The 21,066-nt window shown below is 37.6% G+C and overlaps 1 protein-coding gene across 3 annotated transcripts in view; it reads right to left on the reverse strand.

Annotated features, from left to right (window-relative positions):
* The window catches only part of MYO6 (myosin VI), a 105,794-nt gene that overhangs the window by 61,754 nt on the left and 22,974 nt on the right, over positions 1 to 21,066 (reverse strand). For all 3 annotated transcript variants that reach the window (XM_030005953.2, XM_030005959.2, XM_030005966.2), the window contains exons 3-9: positions 15,450 to 15,519; positions 10,412 to 10,485; positions 8,149 to 8,278; positions 7,038 to 7,143; positions 5,061 to 5,116; positions 2,709 to 2,806; positions 727 to 891 (exon numbers count right to left, since the gene is read on the reverse strand). In XM_030005953.2, coding sequence (XP_029861813.1) covers positions 727 to 891; positions 2,709 to 2,806; positions 5,061 to 5,116; positions 7,038 to 7,143; positions 8,149 to 8,278; positions 10,412 to 10,485; positions 15,450 to 15,519 — 699 coding nt within the window. The remainder of the gene's footprint in view (positions 1 to 726; positions 892 to 2,708; positions 2,807 to 5,060; positions 5,117 to 7,037; positions 7,144 to 8,148; positions 8,279 to 10,411; positions 10,486 to 15,449; positions 15,520 to 21,066) is intronic.

The following is a 21,066-nucleotide window of genomic DNA, read 5'->3' on the forward strand; positions in this document are numbered from 1 at the left end:
CTCGTTTTGTGTATCCCAATTCTTTTATTACTATTATTGTCATTTATTATTGTTATTATTATAATTATTCGTTTCTTCCTTTCTGTTCTATTAAACGGTTCTTATCTCAACCAACTTTTACCTTTTTCCTTCTGATTCTCTCCCCCATCCCACTGCGGGGGCGGGGGGGGAAGTGAGTGAGCAGCTGCGTGGTGCTTAGTTGCTGGCTGGGGTTAAACCGCAACACACAACCACCTTGTCACAGTGGTCTGATCCTCAGTGTGAAGTGTAAGGGAAGAATAATTTAAGAGAGAGAATCGTGGGACAAATCCTATGTCCTCCTAAACACATGGCTGGAATAGGAAGAAATAAATGCAGTTTTCAGGACTTAAAAGATGGGTTACCCACAGAACAGTTAGACTACCATCAAGAAATTCACCCTTCACAGCTCTAGAAGATCCCATAACAACATTGCTACCTGCTGGGTATACAACAGCATTTTTTTTGGAAAAAGCAAAGATTCCTCAATTTTAAGACATAGAGAAAAAGTACAGGAAATCTTCCAATAAGGAAAAATGGCAGGAAGCTTTATTTCAGATTCAAATAGATTTAACAAAAAAAAAATCTTCTGATTTTTGTAACAGGAAAGAGTCTGTCAAAGATAATAAATACAGATTTTAAGACCTATATGAAAAATCCATGTATGGCAATATGAGAAGCTTGACAAACACTGACTCTGATACTCACCCTGAAGTTGTCAGGAGAGCTTAGGTACAGTTTTTCTCTAATGTCTTCTGGAGCACCAGCACAAAGCCTGTAAAAGATATGGTAATTCCTCTCTTCTTTGCCTTGCACACAGATCCTAGATTTCTCCAGAAGGTAATGTGATACAAATCCACCAACCACCGAGTTCTAGGAGGAAAAAATATTTTTCTGATTATCTGAATATTTTTTGGATTATTTGAGATTCAGAAGTTTCCAATTTACATTTGTCTGATCATGGCTCGCTCAACGGACACTGCTCCAAAGAAGGTTAAAATATATCTACACCTAACACATACTGAGCATAGAAAACAGTGCCTTTACCATAACTTCTCCCCTCAGCTCATGTATTGCATATACACAGATTCCTCTTAAAAGAAGGGTCTGCTTCACCCCAACAAGCAGAAATCCTTGGTAGAATTCCAGTAGTTCCTGCAAAAAGCATTGCTACAGCCATCCTTACGCTTTTTGGACGGCAGTAAGTGCCATTACTGTGCTATTACAAGCTTCTCTAGTTGCGTTTCACTGAGACTCTTGCAAAGGAGAAGGAAGGGTTAAAATTAAAGAATACATATTTGGACAACATCTTAGGCAGACTAATTACGAGCAAACATTTTGTTTCAAACACTTGCACTTCTTTTATGAGATTGAAGTCTGACACAAATTTCAAAAGCCATTTGTTATCTGGCCTATGGTAAAATTCCCTGTGTCTAAACAAATCTTAATAGTAAGGAAATTCCTGAGCTTATGGCCATTACGGCAAGTAAGGAGGGCTTACTGACTGACAAATGCAGTCATTCAGGAGGCCCCAGTCTGGACTTATATTTCTTTGGGAAATCAGACCTGATAAGGTCACCATGAAGTGAAGTCTTATGAAGTATATATAGTCTTGTAAAAAAGGGGCTCAAGTAAAAAGGCTGATCTTGCCCTGGAAAGCCAAAACAGGCTTTTAAGCAGTTTCTGAAGATACTTTGAGTGCTATTTGCTTCAGCTGAAGCAATTAATCTGAAACACCATTTAAGTGTTGACAGGTAAGTTGACAGATCATGAATGCATCATTCCAAGTAGAAATCTGGGTCCTTTCCATAAGCTTATTAACATGAACTTGACCAGCAGATAAAGTCCCTCTCCCTTAAAAGAATTTCGTTTTTTACTATCTAAACTATTAACCAAAGATCTGAAGTTTAGTTACAAATCCAAGGGATGAAAACTTAGGAAAAGGCCACAAGCTCAAGACCAGATGATGAGCTTAAACTCTGCAGGAAGGAACTCCAAGAATTTGTTTCTTTATGTCCTCAATCAGAAAGATGAGGAGGCACGTACATAATCTCTACAAGAATCGTCGACGAAAGTCTTGAACTTGGACATGCTGGACAGCTATACAGTCATCCTTAATTGTGGAATGTGTGTATGCATACGCTATGCAAGCAAAACTACACCCAAACAAGGAACATTTTTCATAAGCTATGCAGTGAATAGTACTTCTGAAAAAAAATAAAAAATTCCATTACTCCTGTCACATACATAATAGTAATGTGAGGTCCCCAAATTTTATACAAATACATAAAACCATCAATAATTCATTTAAAGTATTAAAATACATTTATATCTGTTTATATCTAATATGCAACTCACGCTTATTTGTACATTAAAGGAATGCATAAATACTTAAGAGCAAGTAAGTTATTCTTTAGACATGCCTTTTTTCAATGAAGGGAACAATTTTTATTCTTTTGTGCATGGAAGCACTTTTCCTACTGACTTGACCCACCATCTTCCAGTAGTGACACAGTACTGTGTGGCTTTGGTTCTCCTTTCCAGGTGATAGAATACAAATCACATTTGTAAAGCAGGACAGTAGCTATTTGGTGCAAGATAAATAAGTCTATTCAGCCTACTTCCACTCTAGCACTACCATTTTATGGCAAAAAAATCAACACTGGTTATCTGTATCAAAATTCCAGTACCTTTTCATTGAAGTGAATTTCTACAAATTTCCCAAAACGACTGCTGTTGTTGTTGCGAACAGTCTTTGCATTTCCAAAGGCTTCTAATAGGGGATTTGCTGTGTAAAAAAAATTAAAATTTTTAAAGTGTTAAAATTTGATCAATAAACTACCAAAAAGAAAGAGAGAACAAATACATACTAATTATTCAGTGAACTTATTGGGCATAAGGTTTGAAAATTAAAGGAAAAATATTAGCTGTTAGGAATAATCAGTTTTGCAAATTGTACTGGATATACTGTGGTGGAACTTACAATGAAGTACTTAAATATCACGTAACATTGCAAAGTATGTGAATAGATACTGTAAGAAATTCAGAGACAAGCACTGAAAATTATTCAGTGATATTCGTCTACAGCAAGTAGGTAAATAACTGATACATAAACTATATGACACAACACACAATTTGACACTTCCCAATGAGTTGTTACTCATAAAATCTAAACTACCCACTTATCCCACAGACAAAAGTGCCACTTAAATGTCATGCATGCAGCATGTTAGATTGATTAGGGAATTAAAAAAAATGTATTAGAAGAGTGTGTTGATTTCAAAAACAACTTAAAAATGCCCTTTCAAATTAGGTCAATTAAGTGATTGAGTGATTTTATTTTTTACCGGCTGCAGTTTTCAAGCGCCTTAAAGCCCATAAAGAAAGAGTGGCAGCAATCTAAAGCATGTACATATATATATCTCTACACATCATGCACGGTTTAAGCAGTCTGAAAATGCCTAGTAGTTATGAAACACAAGGCCTCTGAAAGACTGCATTTACTAGCTCTGAAGATCAAAGAAAACTGATTTACTGAATCACAGTAACAATAAAACACTGAAAATATGTGCAAGATTTTTTAAAGCTTTTAGCTAAAAAAATATGCATTGGAAACTAAGCGAGCAGAAACTCAGATTTAAAACTCCACTGACAGCCATCTACAAATCTGGTCCTACAAAAATTAAAGAATGAAGGAATAACTACAATGACTGGATAAATTATAGACAATAATGCATGATTTAGTAGGACAACATCAGCATTACCTTTTCGGTTTTGGCTAGGTTTTCATTTTTTTAATACCTACAGCTTATGAAAATGCAAATCTGACTTTCAAAACTGACTTCTTAAGAGATCTTTGATAGCTATTCAGGTATTCTACATAATATTAACAGTTTTGAAGAAAATATTATGAATAAAAACAAATTCCAAGAGGTCTTTCAGATAGGTTAAAGGTTCCTCTAGTAATACATATGCTGTAAGCATGCTCATTAAAATTGTGCCTAAAAAACTTCAAAATTCATGCATCAGATGCTGGTTTAGATTAAAAACCCCAAACTTTTCTAAGAATACCTACAAGTACCAATTAATTTTATGGCATACTGTGTCAGGCATTATCCAACTCCTGGCCACTTTCCGAGTTCCTTTAGCACACAGTGGATTTCACTAAGGAATTGGTTTAAGCAAACCTACAGCAACAAGAGATTAAAGCCTGCAGTAGTTCCAGTAGAATGATCCAGTGGCTTGAATTGGAAAACAGAAAATTTAAAGCAAAAGAAAAAGTAAAAATTCTTGGTTTAAGAAAAAAACAGAGAGTAATGAAATTCCGAAATAAATCTACTATATGTTATAGAAGACTAAAACTGATATATGAGGCATATTAGATTGGCTGAGGGTTGGGGTTTTTTGAGATATTTATATTTTCCTAAAAAGTTATTTTCTGTTCAATTAGCAAGTGCATGCAACATTAAAGAGGCTCAACTGGATGACCAACGCAGTCTCTTCTGAGTTTGGGAGCCTATTATAAAGATAGACACAATGAAAGCGTCAATCCTAATTATGTGCTTTCTGACAAAAAAGACCTAACAGAAAAATGACCCAGAAACTTAATTTAAAATAACTTCCCTGCTTTACCTGACTTTCAGAACTTTATGGTGAGGAGGAGGGATTACTCTTTCCTGGTACTAACAGATAGTAATGAGAACATAACCTTGTCCTTGCAGATTTCATACAGCATAAAATCCAATCTTGGGTACACATGTGTGAAGTTCAACTCAAACACACACTGAAACATTTTCTAGATCAAGGACTGTGACACTATACTAAATAAAAATGAAGTGAATCACAAATAAAGATTATGTTTTCAGAATTTAGGATCTAGGTAAACTACCAGTAAATGATGCCCGAGGAAGTCTGATAGTAGTTCCATCCTAGCTTTTATTTAGTTACTGTTGATTGACATTTCAAAATTGAATAAATAAATAAATAAATAAAAATTAAAACATTGGAACTTTTAATTCAGTTAAAGAAAGAAAATTCAATACCTTCTACAATTCTATCATCAATATCTTGGCCAGTGCCATAGGATTCTGTCAAATACCTGTAAAGCAAGATAAAAATATCGGTATCTTTCATGTGTCAGGTTGCCTCAATTCAACAGGATCTAGCATGCCTCTGTACCATACTTACTAACCATTTACTAAAGGGAAAGCATATTTCTTACAAGTTCCAAATACCTATATCTTTTAAAATAAATGCAGTTTGACTTTCTTTTTTTGTTAAAACAAAAATACTCTTGCAGACTTCAGATTTTTTTCAGTACTTCAAGACACGCTAGAAATTTCTTCTAGATGTGCATATGGAAATTACACTTTTATACAAATATAATGAAACTATTACTGTACTATCTGTATTTATTAATAATCTTAGTAAATGCATAAGGTTTCATATTTATTTCCTGAATTAAAGACTGTTTCTATGCATACAGCTTCTGTGTTTGTAACTCTCAGTGTTAATAAAAATCCCACATGGAGACAGTAAGATAGGAAATTGCAGGTGCATAATCAAGGTGAGATTCAACTTAGCAACTGAAGAAAGAATTTGAAAATAAATCGGTAACATAGAATATCTTAACATACTTGCTCCAAAGTTGCAGCTTGCTTCCCCCCCCGCCCCGCGCACAGGGCATGCTTTCTGGAAATTCACAAGTAAATCTGGGACAAGTTAAAAACAGTTCCTGAAAATGGGGCCTTCCAAAAAAAATTTAGGGGCACTAACAGAGCTGTATTAGTACCTTTTGCTTTCTGATCACACAAAGGAAAAACCTTCCTGCTTTTAAAAATCAATGATGTTTTGTACACGGACTTCATGGGGGTGAGCGGTAGGGAGAAGTAGCAGCAGCGATCTTTGTCTGCCATGTAATCAGAACTTCCTTTGCCATGAAGCAGAAGAATAACCTCCTTTGAGAGCATTCTTCAGGAGATGCTCTCCCAGTGCCTGCCATCTTTTTTTACTCTTATCAGGATCAAAGTTAGGATGTCCCCTGTAAAAATCATTACCAGCACCTTGCAGTAATCTTACAGCTATCTGTTAAAGGCTGCACAGGGGCAGAGAAGAGCAGTATGAAGGACAGACAGCTATGACAATTCTCATGGGATGTGGAAGATAATACCGCTGCTGTACATACGTATTAGAGAATACATGATGTCAGGGAAAAGGGAATTAAAGATTTATACTGGGAAACAAGGACAAGGCAGGGAAGGGAGCATATTCACACTGCCTGCACCGCGCTTCCCTGGATAATCAGGCCATCTATGATATAGATGAATTTAATGGAGCAGTGCTTTCCAGTTACAGTTGTTCCAGAGTGATATAAAGCTGCTAAAGTATAAAGCAAATATGGTCAAAAACATTCAAATCATATAAAAGGAAGCAAGGCTGATATATATCAGCAACATGACCTCCATGTAGTTTAATATGCTTCATTTAGTATTGGTCATACGTGAACATCAATAAATAAATAAAACCCATTATTCAATCTTATTCAATAAATTAGGGTAAAGTATATTACAGAATCTCTGCAGTGACCTCAAAGTCAAGAATTAAAAACCCTGGATGCTTAAGCAAACTAAAGAAACAAAGACAAGGAAAACACAGAAATGCACATTTATGGCAAAACCAACAGTGTCTTGCAAGACACAGTTAAAATGCCTAGTTACGTTTTTATGTACCACAATACCAGATGTGCAATACCATAATGACTGCATCATAAACCATAACTACTACATGATGTCACTACAACCGAGTTAAGGTTTCTGTGAATATATAGCCATTTCCGTATGTTACCATGTCAGCATTTAAGTTTAACCCCATGAATTTCTTGTATTAAAGTGTGCGTAGAAGTATCTTACTGAATTGTGGCTTAAACCTACTGATTACTTTACAATTTGCTCTGTCTGTATGTCAACCAAACGCATCAACACAAGAAATTCAATGAATAACTTTGGTCCAAAAGCACAAACCTCAAAACAAATTTAGTGTTTTCTGTCTTGCCAGCTCCCGATTCTCCAGAGACTATGATGGACTGACTCATCTTGAGCACTTTCATGTCACGGAATGCTTTATCAGCTTAAAAAGAAGAATATGGTAAACATGACAAAAATTAATATTCAGGAGAGTGGCAAGTATAAAGACAAGCTACAATACAAAAATTAAAATGTAACATCTTCAGGAATAAAAAAGTAAATCTTTACAATTGAGTGCATCACAACTTATTAAAGTCTGTTTCCCTTTAGATCATATTATAGTTGCTCACCCTCAAACACTGACATGTAAGAGCTTAAAGTCTTTGAAAACAAAGAGCTACTCAACTATATCCAGGACAAAATAAAACAAAACCCACCACCTAGAACTAAATCTGTTGAATTAAATGTATTTACAAAATTGTAACCAATCTTACTTTAATGTGTCCTTTAAAGGGAAACTTTCAGTTGCACTTTGTAACATCTGAGACAAGGAAACTTGGAAAAACATGGGTAGTTTTCTTGTTATGCAAAAGGTACTAAAACCCCAGCTATTTATACTTTTGATTACAAAAAAAAATGCAACATGGTGAGAAGGCTTTTAACAAGTCAAATGTTGATTTGTAGTTTCCAAATTTTTTTTTTTTCTTAAACAAAGTGACTGAAATCAGGTATATCCCGTAAATAACATTTAAATGTACTTTCTGCCTGTAACACAAGCATATAAAAAGAAACAGTGCATGTGCTCTGGCAACACAATAAAAGGCAAAGGAAATCACCACACTGAAAGACAGCACCAATCATAATTATGTCATTCTTCACTTTTAAAATCTGAACTTTTTTTTTTTTTAATGGTTGTAAATTATATTTAAACTGCTTAGACATAAAACACTGGAGGTACAGAATAATAGCAACAGGGTTGCTAGGGTTGCTAATTTCCAAGTTCTCCAAACTGCATATCAAGGATGAGACGATTTGCAATTTTAGCAATGAGTGTTTTTAATTTATAACAGTTAAAAGTAAATTAATTAGTTACAGGTGGCAATTTATGTATAACTGCAAAGTAGTTAACGTTTGTTCTGTAAAAGACAAATACAGACTCAATACATACCAATAGCAAAAACATGTGGTGGCAACGTTCCAAGTGATCTACCCTGGTACTTTTTAATAGTATCTGAAGAATAAAACTTAGGTATATCAAAATACGGATTCACTGCAATAAGAATGTTGGCTACATAGGTCTGTGAAAAAAACAATTAACAGAAAACTATTAGCTGGTATCCAACCAAATCGTTAACAGCAATTTTCTATTACTATTGAAGACCATAGCCTAAGTATAACAATTACATTTACAGTTCTCTCCAGCTAATGCAGATACAAGAAGGGATACATTTTCAGAGTTCCTCTAATTACCTTCTCAGGACTTCTATGAAAAAGCACTTCTCAGGAGAATTTGCTAACCACTGAGCTGTGGAGCGTGTCCTGAATTTGACCTTTCTCCCAATCTCCTTTTAAATTATTTCCTATTGTCCGAGTTCCTGGATCAAGGATGAGACACCACAGCCTCCTCGTCAAAAGTGAATAAACTAAGCTCCTGGCTAGCATAATGCACTCTCCTCCAGTGAGGACAACAGTTTTTCAGTATCTAATGGAAGCAACTCAGCAGGAAGGACTGACAGAATCCTGCCTGGAAACACGCTCAAACCAGGCAATAAAAGCATTCAGCTGAGAGAAATTAGCTATGGCTGCTTCCACAGTGAGAAATACAGAATGCAAGTGTACTCTCTCAGAGAAGGAATTTGAGAAGAATCTCAAACCAAGACTGCTTTTTACCTTTCCATAGGATAAGGAAGACTGAAGATAAGTTTTTTAAGGTTTGTGAAAAAAAAAAAAACCAAACTTTCATAGCTCGGTTATAATGGCCAGATTACATGCAAGGAAGAACAGATGCCTGAATCACAGAAAAAAAGATTTTCAGGAAAAGGTCTGAAGAAAAGCAGATAAACCTCCAGCTTGAAATGCTTGTTGTTACTAAGCATATCCCTAGACAATGGAAATTTGGACACTATCATGGTATGTTGATAGAAGGCTGGATCACGCACAATATATGAATTTTTTTAGATGTTTCTATTTTCAGCACTTATTTCACTGAAGGAAAACGTATATGCACAGAATTCTTCAAGAGCTGCAAGTACTAACATTAGTTTTAGTGACAAGACAAATACTGTTAACTAGCATTAAACAAAAAGCAAAAAGAATTTGTTGATTCAAACTGTATCTTAAAGTTACAAGGGAAAGGTAGTTAAAATATAAATCAAACCTTCCTCACCCCTCCCCTCCCCCCTGAAAATACACCTGCTCAGGACAACATATTAGTAGTATTTGTTTAAAATAAAGAAAGGCTTTATGAAGCTAAATACTACCCTACCTCATAACCAGTTCAGTTTTAGAATTTTACTTCCTTTGAGGTTTTTTTGTTTGCCTTTTTTTTTAATTATTATTTTTCCAGAACAGTGTTCAAATGGCTGTTTTTATTTATTTATTTTAAAGCTGGTGTTTGCTCTTGAGCCATAAAGAATTTATAGCTAGTAAAATTAACTGCAACAAAGGAAAACAACTATACTTTCTTTATATATATATATACATATATATATATATATAAAAAAAGGGTTTAACTCTAATTCAATTAATTTTAGAACAGTATGCTAACACAAAAGTTGATTATTTTTACACAGACACTTAGAAAATATGTAGAACTGTTTCATATTATCACTAGCCAGCTTTCTATTATAAAAAAAAACAAGGAAGAAAGAAACTCTTATCTTTCTACTATTTCACAGCTGTCAGTGTCCGGGCAGATGGCAAGGACAAAATGTAATTTAGTCAGAATTCATTAACTACAATTAGGCAATTTGATAGCAATATAAAAGATTAAGATGGACATCTGAGCTAGGAGGTGTCAAAGACGGCACCTGTTTGCTTCGTTCAAAAATAATGAAGAAAGAAAACCATCTTTGTTAACAGGTACTCTACTGGCAAACTAAGTTACCTGAAGGAACAGACCTTTGTGATACAATGTTGTGCTATGGTTGCACATGAACAGTCAGGTAGAGAAAAATCTACTGCTCTGCCTGGTAGAAATCAGCTAACATTAATGTGATTAATGTGATTCAGATCTCAAACAAGGTCTAAGGTGGAGGAAAAAAAAAAAAAAAAAAAAAAAAAAAGGCGGCCTAAAACCTCCTAACCTTCCAATGTTACCACTTCTGTTTAGTTTCTGTTATAGGAAAAAACAGAATTGGAAACGCTTATTTTGTTGATTATTTGAAAGGACATCTATCATTAGACTGGTTGTCATGACACGTAATACTTACATAAATTCTGTCCTTACTGTACCGAACTTTGATATTGTGAAGGAGAGTGGCCTCATTTAAATACATAAGGGAACCTGCAAGTAAAAGACAATTGTATACCATTAAGAGCTCAGGACTACTTTCGTGTACAGCTGAAAAACTAAATCTTAGGATTAAGGAGAATTTTACTTCCCCTCTCTTTCCTTACAGTTTAATCCTATCAATCATTTCTTTATACTGTGTTGAGGCATAACTGCTGACTCAATATACGCTTTAAAAACCATAGAACTGCTCTTTACTGTACAACTGGAGTTACAGAAAGTTGCTCAACAAAGTGTCGGACTCCAGGAGTCTCAACACAGGCCCTGCTCAGCATAAGCTCCCTTTTACCAGCCTCACACAAACACGGTGTATCTCCAACCATGCCGGCCCGTAAGCGCAGAAACCGGTGCCTACCAAAATTGCCAACTCTTTCCTTCCTTCCAGCTCCCCTCTCCAATCTCGGCCACAGTATCCCCAGGGTAATGCCAACTAACTGATGTTTAGAATAACTGCTGGCTCCTGGTGATTTTTAGGTGTTTATATTCACCGATTCAATTGAGAAATACTGTCTAGAGGCGGCAGCAGGCATCATTGCAACACCAGGCACCAACGCAACCTTTTGTATTTCAATTCTGAATTTTGTTGCTACTAGGCCTCCTCAAAGAAACTGTTAGGGAAAAAAAAAAAAAAACATTAACACAACAATACCTAGCTTTATTTTTCTCCTTAGCTCGTTAATATAAAATAACCGAACCAACTCTGCTGAAATGTTACAAGGTGGCTGCTGAAGGCAGCGAGCTGGCACCCACAGAAAGCTTCAGGCCGTATGGGTTCACATTCTGGCAAAGCTGGTCCTTGTTTTCAGCTATAAAGCACTGGAAAGTCTTAGCAGCCTTAATTACAGAGGTCATTACCAGTTCCCATTGTAACAATATTAAAAACACCACCCCTAAACCAACTGAGGGCACTACTCACTACACAGCCTGCATTTTCAAATATGCTCAAACCTCTTTTTCACACCGCTTAAAATTCAAATGCACAACACTATTTTGTCTAGTTACAACTGACTGACTACCATACTGGTAAACCTTACCATATTAGCACCACTTAAAAAGTTGTATACATCTGACTACTGTTGATGGAGTAAGCACTGTGTCTGTAATTGTAACTGCTACCCCGCACCTCACGCGAGGGCCACATATGTACCTTTCATCTATAATGACCAACAAAGTTGTTTCTCAACTTGAACCAAGTTGAACCGATGCCCTTTCTCGAGGGCTCCAGCAGAGAAAAATGTATTCGAACTTATTTACACAAATGTGCAAGAAGGGCTGACGGTTCTTACGACCTGAAGTCAACCTGCCCAGCCACCTTGCCCTGCTAGGACGCCTGAAGCTCAGCAAGCAGCTCTTAACATCTCCTTCTATGCTCCTCCTGCTGAACCAAAAGATACTGGCGACGGATAATGCAAGCTTCTCAATAGCATCTGTGTTTTCGTTTCCAATCTCGTTTGGAATCTCGTCTTTCGTTTCCCCTTCCTTCCACAGCGGACCGAGGAGTGGCTCATGCCTCCCACCACCTATACCAGGTCAGCCTGAAGCAAAGGCAGGTTCAGCAGCCATTTGCAGCCTCCCTCTGGCTTGCGTAGCTCCACTGAACAACAGCCCTTCCTTCCATTACATGACTAAATACGGCTTTGCTTCAAACGGTTGGCATCGTTCGCGCTTCTCAAAGGACCCTGCAACTTCTGGGTTGCTGAGAAGAAACCATCCTCCTCCGCAAAATCCCTTGCGTGCACACAAGGCGCGCTTTAGCTTTACGCAAAGCAAAATCTCCCTTCGGATCACAACAGCCTTGAAATCGGGCCCGCGCACGATACCGCCGTGAAGCAGCAGGCTGGCCTCAACCACCGCGGCCTTTCCCCGGCCGCCCCAGCCGCCCTACGTAACCGCGCGGTCGCCATTACGCGAGGCAACCGCGGGCAGGCAGCCGGCGCTGCGCTGCAGGCCTTCTCCTCCTCCCCTCCCCAGGCACACCCAGTCCGCCCCGTGCGGCCCAGAAAATGGCGCCGGGACCACAAACCGCAGGTCTGCCTCCACAGACCTCTCTCCACCTTCACCTTTTTTTAACATGGCCGTCCCAAGACAAAGAGACATGACGAGGAAATGGGCCAGAAGCAGAAACTCCTGCTTGCTCTAATCAAAGTTAAAAATCTCCTTCTCCCCCTGTGTATGCCTTGGGGCGGGGGGGCGGAGGGCAGGGTGTTAACTTTTGAAGTTTTCTGATTTTTTTTAAGTGATTTGGATTCTCAGTATTGAGTTCAAAAACTACTATATAGTAACTGTCTACATACACTTAAAGAAACAATCCTCTCCTTTGACTATCTTCATAAGAACCTCTCAGGGTTTGCGTTATTTTTTAAAGGAAACAGTCATCAGTTAAGCATCCTAATAAAGACCTGGTAAAGTCTAAACAACAAAGGACCCCAGATCTCAGTGCATCCCCAGCAGTCTCTTAGCAAGTCCTTGTTAAAGCAGTTACACCTGCAGACTCCATGCGCAATGGGAGCTTGCTCCCCAAGGGAACGTCGAAGCCTTCACTCAAGACATGCAAACTAAGGTTTATGTCAGCAACTTTGAAATGCATCTCATTTAGAATAAATCCTTTAAAAGAGGCATCCATTTCCAGAGGCAAAGGAAGTCACCAGAGAGAGAATTCTGAATATTCATATGGCTCATGCCTAAATATAACCACTGTACGTATCTATATGCATTTAATAGTCCATATGTTTACTTATACACACACACAAAGTTCACAGAAGTGAAGTTAGGCACTAAAAGCTAGGAAATACCAATGTCAAATTTACTCACACTGGCTCTCCTGTGCACACAATGAAGCAGGGTTTGTATGGAAAATAATTTTATCATGTAATTGCAAGGCTCTGCATCTGTAGAACTATTATTTTTAAGATTCTTATCTGATAACCTGCCTCCCTTCATTTTTTTTTAAATTGTTTCACCACAGAAATAAAAAAAAAAAAAACCAACCACTTTTTCTTGGCCATAAAAAAAATACAAATTCCACGTATGGTGACAACCCCCCAAAACTGAGCGGGGTTCAGTGGGGGCAGAAGAAGAGTGTGAATCACAAAAAAAAAAAAAAAAAAAGGGAAGTAAATGCTTTGTCTCTGTACTGTTTGCAATACTTACTGAAAATTCACATTTGAGGAAGGGCTAGATTCTCAAAAAGGTGTCTCTTGCAGCTAGTGCATTTGGAATATGGAAGACTAAGGGTGCAAAAAGCAATATTCAGCAAATTGCTTCCTAGAATGGAGTTAATCACTAAAGCATAGGTTGGAATAGTAAGTGTATTATTAACTAGTTTTTCAGCGTTTTTCAGAACAATATTATAAGGCAAGACTGAAAGCACTCAGTATTTTATAAAGTTTCTTCTTAAATGTCAACGATGCTCAGTACAAATGCTCTCTGACAGAGAGGGAAAATGAACTTGGGTTTCACACATCCTGGAGATAAATCTCAGCTAGTGAACAAAAGGTGAAAATACATTAGAAAAGTCTCAAAATAATGTTTAATACAGAAAGGATTACCAGACAAAGCATTTTTAAGTTTTATATTTTACTCAGTAAGCGAAAGAAGACATTTTCTCTGACAGGAAGACTGGTTTAACTTAGTTGAATAGTACTTTGCTGGAATCTCAAATCATTTCCATAATCTTATTCCAAATTTCAGTCCCCCGACTAGGACACTGAGCTGCCTGGACATCTCAGTAAAATCACTGTGGCAGATGCACAGATTAAATGCATTTCCCTAACGATCATCATGTGCAGACAATACAGATACCAGCTTTGAACAGTTTCAACCCACATAATGTTTGCAAAAACACAAGCAACTGGAAACAAGGCTACCAGCTTGGTTCCACCTGTAATGACACTGCACCATCTAAGTCAGATCATAAACCTCAGGTTTCATCTTCTTGTTCCTTACGGAGCAGCTGTAACAGCTGTATTTCCTGTCACGGAATATAAATACTAACCCCTATTCCAAAACAGGAATCACCTAAACAACTTTCAAAGTCCCAGCCTCTATTTTAAACAAAGAACAATAGAAGATACTTTTGCCGACCATTTACAAAGTTAACAGTATTTTCACCAACCAGTAAACACCACAGGAAATGTGTAAAAGAATTGCCTTCATCAGGTTTTCAAGACAGGAGAGTCTGCGATTTGCTCACAGAGCAAGAGCAGCAAAGTATTTGTTTAACAGTTCTCTAAAAGCTGATGCTAGCGCTTGCTCATCTTTCTCGGTAGTCTCTCCCCTCTCCCCAGATTTGAATACCGTATTTGATTCTACACATCTAACTATAAAATTTTTAACAAAATAAAAGCTCTGCAGATCAACACTGAAGTTTATTACACAAGTTCACCTCAAAACTCCTTCTTCAGCAGGACTCCTGTATCCAATTCACTGTAACCTATTTCCTTTTCCAGTGGCCCCAATGGGTCCAGATTCCCATCTCCAGTTTTGGCTAGGTTATCTTAAAATTTATTTTCAATTACCTGTACTTCCACAGGAATGCTATCTAAGAAATGGGTTACATGCAGGAAAATGCTGTACAATACAGATGCTGCTAAAGCAACTAATTCTTTTGCTGCACTCTAAAAGATATAGTTAACCCCCATAATGCTGAATGCAGTTGATCCTGATGCAGTTAGGTGACATTCGATATATATCTGAAGTCAAGTAACAGTTGCGTGTGGGAATAAGGTAACTGAGGTACTCTGAAGTGTTCAACTGAGAACTAAAAACCACAATAAATTATATTTAAAATGGGCTTACTTTAAGAAGTTTAAAGGACTAGTAGAGGTCATACATAAATTCAAGCAAAGCAGCAAAACAAAGAGTACAAGGAAGAAACAGGAAGCTTGTAAGGAAACAAAATTCTTTTCTATGCAGATTTTTTTTCAAATACGTAATTTATTTTAAAACTTGTAACTTACAATTATCTTCTACATCCTTTTTGCTGTCCTCTTCCGCAGGAAACACTTGATTGATAGCAGCCTGGAAAGTCTGTTAGATGACAAATATTAAAAATAGAAATATAGTTCAAAGATGTCTGATGCAATGATACAAGTGAGTGCACTGTAATTGTGCATGGTTTAAAATGAAGTTGCCAGCTTTATACTTCAGCACTGGAAATTTTACTGAGTTACTAGGTGCACATAGGAGCTGCTGCATTTACATTACTACGCTACATTATAAAAATGCAGTCACTGTAATATATATTTTATTGCAAGAATATTTGATGCTCATTTCCAAAATTGCATGTAATATTGTAATATTGTGTAATATAAAAAATAAGGATTAAAAAAAGTACTACAGAGGGAACAGCATTGTAAAGGACACACGACTTCCTCAGTTTTGCAAAGAAGCACAAAGAATAAAACCCAAATCATTAGTTCAGTCAAAGGACTGTGCTATCATTATCATATGCTGTTTTAAAACATTCCTACTTCAACTATAAATGTTCAATACATAATATCCTCTGTATCCCCAAATACTGTAGCTTTGGTTGTTGCTTGTTTTTTTTTCTTCAGTAAATCAATACTAAAGTAAAACAAGACCTTCCTTCAACACTTGTATTCCAGTTATACAAAACAGCCATTTATCAAGTGTTCACTCCAACTGGAAAAATTCATAACAAAAGCAACTTTGTTTCTTCTTTATTCTCCAGAAATCATAACTTATATTGTTGTAAAAAGGAAGGGAAAACATCCTAGCACACACACATTACAGCATCTGCACAAAAATACCTATTGTAAGAGGTAGGTTTTTAATTATACTTTTTTGTTTACCATATTAATAGCTTGTTTGAGCTACCTATGAATGAACAAAAACCCTGTTGTACCAATTAAACACGATAGCTACCATGCTGCTGCAGGCACAGTCTCCTTTTCCCCATGAAAATGGAGACAAGAAGTCCAGTCCAAAACTTGAAAAGGCAACCAACCAGATCTAAAGAATGACCTTAATAAACAAACACATTTGCTTGTTTAACACTGTACTCAGCAAGACAGTCCCACGAGAAACACCCCACATGGAAGTTTAGGAGAAATACAGCAACTTGCTTCATCTTTGCTTCAGTACAACAGACACAGTATGTGAGCTCTTGCAGCTTACACCATCATGAACAGCCACAAATTCCAACTCCCTTCAAAGTGGGAAGGGTTAAAAATGTTGGAGAAGAACTAATTACTGCCAGTCAGAAAACAGTAAGTCTATATGATAACTTTGTAGGGAAGGGATATCAAAGTATGCAATTTGTAGTCATAATTTACTATACTTTGTCATCCCCTTATCAGGATCTAATGGAGAACAATATGCAAAAGAAGCTTTCCTAAGGGAAATGGAGCCGCTCGATGACGGAACATCTGAATGTCCATCAGATGAACTTCCTCCAAAATATCCTTTATGGAAGTTTGGTGGAGCTGTGGAGGACCTGAACATCTTTACCTACCTCAGAAAGTTGCCAGCTGCTATTCAGAGTTTTAGCAGGGCAGAGATTCCCCCTCCTTTACTCCCCCTCACAATATTGCAGTTAGAACATATTATCCTAATAATTTCTTCTGCAAGTCTGTCAGTGATAAAAGCATATCTTGTTGGGTGAAGATATATTTGAAAACAACAGTTTCCCATGTAAGCAGTTCACTGTACATGAAACAGTGGAATAGTTTAAAAAGAGCATTCATGAAAAATCTAACTTCACTTCTTGTTCTTGTCTGCTGATGTGTAACCCAAGTTTAGCCACGAGCAAGGACAGAATTTTTTTCACAGGAGAGAATGAATGTGATACCAGGCTATTCTGTAACTCTTCACAGATCTCTGATACTTTAACGTTTCATGGGTCTAAAGCCAGCCATACCAGATCTATCCCAGAAGAGAAAGACGGGGCTTTTTCAATGTCCTCACCACTCAGCATTCTGATCCAAGATAAATTTCAATGAAAAAAAATAATGAGAATTCATGCTGTATTATGTCCTCCATTTTTTCACTCAATATGAATTGTGAATTAATTTCTAGAATATTTCAGAAGTGATAAAACAAACAAGCAATGTCAAGAAGACTTATCTGAAAGCTGCTGTTTTTCTGCTGGACTTTTTTTGATCAGAACATGAAGCCTAGTTTCAACTATGACAACAAAGAATTTCACTCCTGTATGTCACAGTTGGACTACTGCTTTATGTAAGGTGATTACTTGTTACATAGGTAAGTACATTAGCTAGATGTGCAGAGCTCCGAGTATTGCCAGTTACTGTTAAAATCTAATATATTAAATAGGAAAATGGGCAAGGTATCCCAGGTCTAACAATAAAAAAATACCCAAAGAAATTCTTTACTATGTTGTCCTTTTTTTTTTTTTTTTAAGCATTTATTGTAGGGAGAAAACACTTCAGGCATTTGGTGGGAGACTTGTGCATTAAGACAAACTTGTTCTAAGAAAATGGAAAGGATATTAATCTTATGAGACACTAAAGTGGTCTCAGGAGGCAAAACAGAGGGTTTAGGTTCTTTGCAGAGGTTTTTTTTCCTCTCTTTGTAATGAAGCAGCCCTTGAAATCCAATGGCAATCTTAACTATTCTCCCAGAAACTAGATGAGTGAAAAAAGATATCTTTCCATTCAAGCAGGATCTTCTTTCTACCATGTAATCCAATATGTGTAACCATGCCTTCCAGATACAGACAGGAGACTACTCTCAGCCGTATTTCACAAACCAACCTAAAGCCGTACAAATGGTGTGTAAGACAGACAAGAACATGTCTCATTCGCGCAAGCAAGCTGCGCTCACTGCTAAAAAAAAAAAAAAACCTTAGCTTGAAACACTGAACTTTGGACATTCTGATCCTTACTTTCAAAGTACATTTATTCATTTATACTTAGCCCAGGAAAATACCTTTCTGGTTATTCACAGCATACCAGAGCAGGTGCCCCGTAAAGCCCTCCATGACCCTTCAGAACTGGCGCAGAGCCATAAGGTGCCTCTCAGCTGAGGGCAGGAGGGGTGTCAGCGCCCGCCTGCAGCACCACACGCCTTCCCAACGGCTGCCAGAAACTCATCCAGAAACTCATCGCTGCTGATGCTCTAGGAAATTCCTGACCCCCACTCCTCAGTGCCACGAGGATCCCGGGATGGCAGCTCACGGTGCAAGTCCCCCTGAGGCATTGCTCCCTAATCGCTTTACTTAGATTTGCTACCTCCAGGAAAAAAGTAAATTCCCCATTTGGCAATTGCACTGTCATCTGCCTCCTCCCTGTTACAGCATTAAGCAACACAATAAAATAAAAATATATGCAACAGGATCTGTAGTTAGGGTTCCCAGTAAGTTCAGAAAAGTACACTCCAAGTGTAAACGCAATACTATTTTTGCTTAACACCTGGCTGCCTTTCTACCCCCCTCCTTCCTTGCACACCAGCGTGCAACTGCTGGTGGGACACAAGCCGGGGCTGCGAGCCCCGGCACCCCGGTCCGGTTCGGAGCCCATTCTCAGGGCAGCGCTCCAGCCCTAGGTGGGACCACGCTCATTAGCAAACCACTCTCCAGTTTCTCCATTTTCTTTCCAGTCGTGGCATTTATCAGCCTTTCAAGCCGATGATCTAGTTTTCAGGGAGTAGCTCCCATCGTGCAACACGTGCATCCTCTGTTCTGATAACGTGCTCCTGCAGCTTGGATTACTCTTCTTTGTACAGTGCAGGCTGGGTGACTCAGATCCCCACCTCTCTTTGGACACCCAGCCTCTGCACAGAAATGTAAATGCTGTTGTTAACTCTGTATGGGCTGCGGTACCCAAAATTGCTATTGCTGGTTTATTAGTAAATCGGTGCGTTGGCCAACTACCTTCACCTAGTCTGGACTGGGTAACTTGGTTTCACAATAGAAAGCAATCTACGGCCACGCTGGCCTCAGGTCCTCCCTCCTCCTGCCACTGCTTGCTGCCATCCTGAAAACTTCCCACTTCTTCATTTTTAAGGTGGATCTGTTCTGTGACCTCGTTTGCTCTGTCACGCACAGCTTGGCACGCAGAGCTGAGAGCGGGCCACTCTGCAACGCCAGAGCTAGCTACCAGTGGGGAAGGGAGGGAAGATTTTAAGACATCATGAAACTGCTGCCTTGCAGCATTTATTGCAGTTCATAACAACATATTTTAATTAACCATTAAGTGGTATAAAAGGGAATAATCAAACATATGCATATACATTTCCTTTTCAGCCTGTGATCTCTGGTAAGCTACCAGCGCCTACAGAGAATACATATGACATGTTAATGACCCAGATTAAAAAATAATAATAAGTTACACTGCCCGGATACGTTTACAAGATCAGGTTACTCCTCTCCTCCCTGTAATTATCATGAGCAACTCTGGAGCTGCTGGATCACTCCTTCTTACTGAAGAATACTTTTGAACTATCACTTTAAGTAAACAAAGTTGATAATAATGGGTATTAATGCTGACTACTTCAAATTAATGGTCTAAGCACACAAGAACAGTCTTCTTAAAAAGACAAAAAGCAATGAGAAACATTTCCCTATAAAAAGAAATCAATGACACCTTGAAAGGACTGAGAAGGTAAACAAGAAAATGTTTTACTCCACCTCTATTAATATAAGGAAGTTTGATAATTAGAAATATAGGACCATAATCTCTATGGTATTTAAACTGTGAAGTGTTTGTTCCCTTAGATGAGTGAACATTAGGCCCTTAATTGATCTGCTCAATTCAGGAAAACAGCCAACAGCAGAGTAACAAACTTTCTAGACAAAGAGATTGTTGTGAACCATGAAGTGAAATATTTGTATTTTAGGATCATTTTTTGTTTTCACACACACACACACACACAAAAAAAAAAGCTCCCTGAAAGGATCATATGTTAGAAATAAACAGTGACTCGGGGATCTCCTCATTGCTTGTTTCTGTTTCAGTATAGCTCCTTTTGCTCTTTATCACATCAGCCTTTTGCTCTTTATCACATCAGAACCATTTGGAGATATAAACAGAAATAGCAGTAGGGGTCAAAATAATTTAAGTCAGTTAAAGACTACTTAGCCATAGCTTTGGAATATTTAATATTCTTGTCTGAGTAATTTTGCTCTTCCCCAAACTGAAGAATGCATACTACTGCAATTAAACCTACAGACCTTCTCTCTCACACACAAAAATCAGTGCTTTGTATTTTTAAGGAAAGCAAAATCAACTTCCTCTCCAAGATGTAGAAGAAAAAAAGCCTATAAACATTCCCCCCAAAGGAAGGACTGCTGCATAACCTTTTGACCTGTGACAAGGCATTCTCTACTAATGTTGACATGAAAAAAGAAGTTACAAAAAACATTTTGTCTTTTCCATGCCTGAAGATACAGAAATGACAAAATTGTTAGAAAGGGCACATATCACATATTCACAAAGACCAAAATCCCAACTTCTAAAACAGCGTCTGATCTTATTCCAGCTAGTAAAAACCAGGATGCTGACCATCTGAATTAGGATAATAGATAGATACAAGGTGCTTCCTGTATAAACTGACATTTAATTACAACATACTGAATCTGAAAGATGTCATGAT

Source organism: Aquila chrysaetos, chromosome 2, assembly GCF_900496995.4.
Source record: "Aquila chrysaetos chrysaetos chromosome 2, bAquChr1.4, whole genome shotgun sequence".
In the NCBI taxonomy this organism is placed as follows: Eukaryota; Metazoa; Chordata; class Aves; order Accipitriformes; family Accipitridae; genus Aquila; species Aquila chrysaetos.